The 6,869-nt window shown below is 38.5% G+C and overlaps 1 protein-coding gene across 2 annotated transcripts; it reads left to right on the top strand.

Annotated features, from left to right (window-relative positions):
* On the top strand, positions 1,942 to 4,685 carry LOC104747188. Of its 2 annotated transcripts, none has more exons than XR_002035640.1 (2): positions 1,942 to 4,097; positions 4,320 to 4,685. XR_002035640.1 is itself a non-coding variant. In XM_019237403.1 (2 exons), exons 1-2 carry the CDS (start codon positions 3,833 to 3,835, stop codon positions 4,442 to 4,444), a joined length of 390 nt encoding a protein of 129 aa, XP_019092948.1. In that variant the 5' UTR covers positions 1,943 to 3,832; the 3' UTR covers positions 4,445 to 4,685. The 2 variants fall into 2 exon arrangements, 1 of the variants encoding a protein (XP_019092948.1); XM_019237403.1 differs by having other exon boundaries at positions 1,943 to 4,097.

The following is a 6,869-nucleotide window of genomic DNA, read 5'->3' as shown; positions in this document are numbered from 1 at the left end:
TTGCAAATAAAGTTTTGAGGAAAAATGAGATTGATATGAGAATGCCACAACCTAAAGGTAGTATTTATAGTTTAGAGACAGTTGGCTATAAGTTTTATTAGGGTTTTGAAAAAAATCCTCTAAAGATTAGACCCGTTTTGTTAAGATCACATTTGATTAGTATCTCTATCATTTACATAGATAATACCCAAATTAAAATGATTTAAATTACAATATTCCAAATTAAAGTAGTATAATATATAACAAATTAACAACATTTCCATAAATAATATATAACAAATTAACAACATTTCCATAAATTTGGATTACTATTGATTTATTTAATTTACACGTTAAATATATATTTAAGGTCCCTATGATATTGGTAAGACTTTTATTTTTGGTTTTGAAATTGCTGAAATTTATTAGATTAGATATACTGAACGTATATTCCTTGTGTATATCCATATATATATACAGTATTTTTGAAGTACATTTTGGGTTCTACCCTTATAGTTTTGCTTATTTAAAATTTTATTTACAATCTTAATCCCTAAAAAGTTGCACAAAAAGTAAAAACTTAAATATGGTAAATCGACAATAATCTTTATTGTAGTCATTTTTTTTGGTAACAACTTTATTGTAATCTTTATTACTATTAATTCACAATAATCGTAATCTTTCCTTTATCTATTGACACATTCATTGTGATTGAGCTAAGAATCCATTTTTGGTTTTCATATCTTAATATTCCACTTGCTCCCCAAGATTTTTCCAAATTGACTCCACGTTAACCGTAGACACCTAATTTCTCTATAAATATCTCTTTTCGGTCTCACCTTTTCACCTCATCAAGCACTTACGCCTCATTCCCTCCGTTCTCCTTAATTCATCAAATATAGCAATGATGCATTCCTAGAGATGTGATTATCCTACAAGACAACATAGCCATTTGGTAAGATGAGTATATAGTATGATTATTCTTTTTAAAACATATATTTTCACAGGTATAAAGATTGATGTTGCAGTGATAGGAATATCTTAATCGTTTGGAAAGCTGATAACCCGAGAAGGATAAAAGAATAAAAACCCATTGGAAATTATCTGTTGATTTATGCAATTAGACAATTCAAGCCAACCAAGACGTCGTCATACGGTGATACGTGTGTTATTATTCTTTCTTTGTATCTTATGCGTCTATGTTATATTAGTACTTAGAATTTTGTAACGAGAAACAATGATAATATGTAAATCAAACAAAGCCAAATGAAAAAAACTATTAATATAACATTCATGAAATCATGCCATGTACATTGTTTTAGCAGTATTTAAGATTATGCTTACAATGCTCACATAACCTTTATATGGAGCATCTTTACTTTACCAACTAAAAAGGAGATAACTATACTCTTTAATGTATACTTAACACTTCCACTGAGAATTAAATAAGTCTTTAGTTTATACTTTGAATTGACTCCTTTTACCATCGACCTAAAAGAACATAAACCAAAGAAAATTCATTATATTTGGATCATTTAATATTATTTTCTCTTCTTCTTACAATTTTATATTTTTCCTTACATGGCAGCATTATTACTTGAGTTGAGTCTAATTACCAAACTAAAGTCTCTAAGAGACGACTGTATATTCTCCACCCTGGTAGTTTATTCAATTCAACAACTTTGTCTTTTTTTTCGTATCAGCGATTACAAGGCTGACGAATTAAAATCGAGCCGGGTAAGAAAACACAGCAATTACAAAGTAAATACTTGAAAATTTATCAATTTATTTTCTGAAGAGAGAGATAAGAAGACGAGAAAAGCTATGGAAAGATTCCATCGAGAAACGAAGCTTCGTGTTCGTGATGTAGAAATGCCGACATACGAATTGGACTTTTTCATATTTCATTTATAAATCCTAATTAACGGGCTAATTAACTAAACTAATCAAATTTGTAATCCAATAACTCCAATATGGTTAATATTTGGTCGAATGCTTGAAGTTAGTGTTAGTGTGTTGCCTTTGTCATTTTTCTAATTATAGTTTTAAAAAAAAAAACTAGAAAACAGAGTAATAAATAAGAGTTTTATAAATTTTTCTTTTTTTGAGAGAATGGCGATAGCGATGGCGATTCGATCTAGGTTTTGATATGCTTTGGTCCAGTGTTTTGGAGAGGCGGAAGATTGGTCTTTCGTGTGCTCTAGTCACGGTTAGTGATTGGGGATGGATCGGAAATCCATCTCTGATTTGGTCGGGATTCAATTGGGTTCGGCGGGACCTCTTTCTCCGTGGTGGAGATTTGATTGGATCGAATCTTATTTGGTTAACTGTGGGCGATTCGATACTAGTCCAGTATGGACGTGATAGGATCCGATCCTTGATTATGTGGGGTTTGATTTCTCGCGCTCTACTAGGTCGAGATCTCCATTTCCTTATTTTCGAGGTTTCACTTGCATCTACAAATGAGAGGATCTGTTGGTCTGCTATTTATGGTATGGGCTTATATTTCTTAATCTGGCGTATTGGAATGGGATCTTTCTACGATATTGCTTTGATTGTTTTGGGATTGTTTTCGATCGGATATGGGATATCAATCTCGGATAGAGTTTGTCAATCCCGTGACAAAGGGGGGTGCTTTCATGTGGTATTTATCCGAGAGGTTAATTCGACAGAGTGGTTTCATTGTCGTTCTAATCTTCTCCTTCTCGTGAGTGTTTTGTTCGCTTGTCCGAAAGTGGTGTGTTCTGAAGTATTGTATTTTTCTTATCTCCGGGTGTTCTGGTTGCTTCGTGGGTGGTTTACTATGTCGCAGATAGCATTAAACAAAGGCAAAGCACCGTTGGTTCGAACTGAGATAGTGCGGATTGCTAATTCAGTGTTGGCTCAGAGAATACAACAATTCTCACTGACTCTTATTGGGCGCTTAATGAACCCAAATGTTCAGCAAATGGAGTCACTGGTGGCAAATCTCCCCAAGATTTGGAAGCTGGAGGATAAGGTGGTAGGAGCTGATTTGGGTCAGGGTTTGTTTCATTTTAACTTCGAGGTTGAAGAAGAGTTGCAGGCGGTTCTGATGAATGGCCCTTATCATTTTGATGGGTGGATGATTGCGTTGGTGAAATGGGAGCTTATTATCTCATCCACTTATCCTTCTGCAATTAATTTCTGGGTCAAGGTAACCGGTATCCCCATGCATCTTTGGGAAGAGGCAACGTTGAGAGCTATAGGCAAGAAGGTGGGTTTACTTAGGGAGATTGATGAGGAGACTGGAAGCTTCTGTGTGACGGTGAATGGCTTTAACCCTCTCCTGTTTCAGATGGTTGTTCCTTTTGAGTCTGGCGATGAGGTCATTGTTTCCCTTGAATATGAGAAGCTGACAGGTTTCTGTGAGCATTGCTCTCGACTTACTCACGATGTGAGAGAGTGCCCTGAGTTGAAGAAAGGGGCGGGGGAGAAGGCTGTGGAGCAGCAAGTGGATAAACGGTTCCCTCCAAAACATCATCTTCAGGTCAAACAAGGGGGATACAAAACTGAGGGTGGTTGGGAGAAACCAAGGAAGCATGTTAAGAGGGCTTTAGACTTTCAGAGTCAGGAGGTTATGCATGGTGATGGGGGTTCTTATGGATCCCGCTATCAAGAGAGATTCTCTGGCTCGGCGTGGGGCCAGAAAAAACAGTTTACATCAGGTGAGTCTAATGGTTCTGGTGGGCAGAGAGGTTCGCAGAAATCAGGTGGTAACTTTGTGGGGTAGGTTCCTTCTTTCAGCCTGAACCGGAAGGTTTTGGGACCGGTGTGGCCAAAACCTCTGTATAAGGTTAAACAGGATGCTACGGTTAAGCAGGGTGTTGCTGCAATGAGATCTCAAGAGGAAGAGGGTGCTTTCGGTAAAGGTTCCACTTCTCAGGCTGTTGCAGTTGTTCCGGAAGATATACATACCGGAATGGTTAAGGAGGGTGAGGAGACTGATTTTATGGTGGATAATGATGACTTGTTGGAGGAGGGTGAATATCCTGATGGTCATGAAGCGGCTTTAGCTGAATATAGGATCGGTAAGGAGGATGCCACTCTCGCTGATCAGGGGATGGATTCTCAACCTGATACGAATGATAGTCCACAAGGTACTTTTACTACTTCAGTCTTGCCGGATATCGTTTTGGGTCTTGTTAATAATGTTATGGCTGATGTCAAGCTAGAGGAACCAATTATTCTTAGGGAGCGAGTTAATAGGCCTATTGCTAGAAAAGGTGTTAGTGGTTCTGGAACTGTTGCTAAAAATGTTGCTAGGACTTTGGCTTCTCCGGGGAGACGTTTGTTGGCTAAGGCACTTTCTAAACCTGCAGGTATGGGGAAAAAACAGAAGAATCAAGCAAGACAGGATATTATCTTACGTGGTAAACCAGCGGATGGTGGTCGTCAACTCAGAAAAGGGACGGTGGCTCTCCCGAAACCACCGGCGGAAACGTGAAGATACTGAGTTGGAACTGTCAGGGCATTGGGGTTGATCTGACAGAGAAGTATTTGGGTGACTTGTGGAAACAACATCGACCAGACATTTTATTTTTATCCGAAACTAAGAAATGTTTTTCTTATTTGCAAAAATTTCAGAATAAGTTTGGTTTTAATAATTTGTATACTATTGAACCCTGCGGGGCTAGTGGTGGTTTAACATTGTTTTACAAAGATGAAATAAAACTCTCAGTTCTTTATGAGTGTGATCGCATTATCGATGTGCAAGCGTTTTTTGGTCAACAATTAGTTTATATGTCTTTTATATATGGTGATCCGGTCCCCCAACATCGAGATAAAGTTTGGGATAAGTTATCGGATATCGGGTCTTTTCGTGTTGATCCTTGGTTTATGATTGGTGATTTTAATGAATTGGTTGGTAATCATGAGAAAAGAGGAGGTGCTTTACGCCCAGTCTCTTCCTTTGTCCCCTTTATTTCCATGATTCGTCATTGTGGGATGTTGGAGTTCCCTTGTTATGGTGAACAATTATCCTGGAGAGGTAACCGGTGCAATAACCAGGTGGTCCGTTGCCGGTATCGCACAAAAAATTTCGGGATTCCGGGCTTTGTGGATAAGATTAAAAATTGCAGGAATTCGATTTCGTGGTGGAGAAAGAATAATATTTTTTCTGGCCCAAGACTNTTATTTGCAAAAATTTCAGAATAAGTTTGGTTTTAATAATTTGTATACTATTGAACCCTGCGGGGCTAGTGGTGGTTTAACATTGTTTTACAAAGATGAAATAAAACTCTCAGTTCTTTATGAGTGTGATCGCATTATCGATGTGCAAGCGTTTTTTGGTCAACAATTAGTTTATATGTCTTTTATATATGGTGATCCGGTCCCCCAACATCGAGATAAAGTTTGGGATAAGTTATCGGATATCGGGTCTTTTCGTGTTGATCCTTGGTTTATGATTGGTGATTTTAATGAATTGGTTGGTAATCATGAGAAAAGAGGAGGTGCTTTACGCCCAGTCTCTTCCTTTGTCCCCTTTATTTCCATGATTCGTCATTGTGGGATGTTGGAGTTCCCTTGTTATGGTGAACAATTATCCTGGAGAGGTAACCGGTGCAATAACCAGGTGGTCCGTTGCCGGTATCGCACAAAAAATTTCGGGATTCCGGGCTTTGTGGATAAGATTAAAAATTGCAGGAATTCGATTTCGTGGTGGAGAAAGAATAATATTTTTTCTGGCCCAAGACTCATTTCTTCCTTGAAGGCGGCTCTACAAGAGGCGAAAATGGATGATCGGATTTCTCAGGAGGAAATTCGCGGTATAGAAAGGAAATTGAAGGAGGCGTATCGGGACGAGGAATTATACTGGCAACAAAAGAGTAGGAAGTTTTGGTTGCGGGTTGGGGATAAGAACACAAAATTTTTCCAAGCATCCACTTGACAGCGTCGGGTAAGAAATAGGATCATTGGATTGTTTGATGCAGAGAATGTATGGAATGAATCGGTTACGGGTATGGAGAATACTGCTATAAAATATTTTGAGGATCTTTTTAGGAACTCAGATACACGCGGTGTTTCGGAGATGTTACACGAGGTTACCCCTTTGATTTTGGATGTCATGAATAGAGAGCTTATTCGGGATGTTTCTGAAGCGGAAGTTTGGAAAGCCTTTTTTGCTATGCATCCGGAGAAAACACCAGGACCTGACGGAATGACGGCTTTGTTTTTTCAACGATTTTGGTCTTCCTTGAAAGGAGATTTAGTGGCACTGGTCAGAGAGTTTTTCCGATCAGGTAGTTTTGATCCACATTTGAATGAAACAAATATTTGTCTTATTCCTAAAGTTGATCGGCCGCAGCGAATGATGGAGTTTAGACCGATAAGTCTTTGTAATGTGAGCTATAAAATTATTTCAAAGTTTTTATGCTTTCGGCTAAAACGGTTTCTCCCTGGCCTGGTTTCTGAAACTCAATCGGCTTTTGTTTCGGGTCGTTTAATTACGGATAATATTTTGGTGGCCCAGGAAATGTTCCATGGGTTAAATACTAATCAAAGGTGTAGGTCAGAGTTTCTGGCCTTTAAAACGGACATGAGTAAGGCTTATGATCGTGTGGAACGGGATTTCTTAGAGGCGGTTATGATTAAGCTTGGATTTGATAGGAAATGGATTTCCTGGATCATGTGGTGTGTTTCCTCGGTGTCATATCAAGTTCTCCTCAATGGTCAACCCCGGGGTTTTATTAAACCACAGAGAGGACTACGTCAGGGAGACCCGTTATCACCGTATTTGTTTATCCTTTGCACGGAGGTGCTGATAGCGAATATTAAAAAGGCTGAACGGGAAAAGAAAGTAACGGGTATCTCAATCGCTCGCGATAGTCCTACCATCTCGCACTTGCTGTTTGCTGATGATAGTCTGTTTT

Source organism: Camelina sativa, chromosome 15 (genome assembly GCF_000633955.1).
Source record: "Camelina sativa cultivar DH55 chromosome 15, Cs, whole genome shotgun sequence".
Taxonomy (NCBI): Eukaryota; Viridiplantae; Streptophyta; class Magnoliopsida; order Brassicales; family Brassicaceae; genus Camelina; species Camelina sativa.
The sequence above is the reverse complement of the archived record's forward strand: the minus strand, read 5'-3'. Positions and strand labels throughout refer to the sequence as shown.

Excerpts from the sequence above, each read along its gene's own strand:
- LOC104747188 (XM_019237403.1), top strand. The coding sequence starts at position 3,833 with ATGAGATCTCAAGAGGAAGAGGGTGCTTTCGGTAAAGGTTCCACTTCT. Across the intron at positions 4,098-4,319 it reads TACGAATGATAGTCCACAAG|GTATGGGGAAAAAACAGAAG; the intron begins GTACTTTTACTA and ends CTAAACCTGCAG.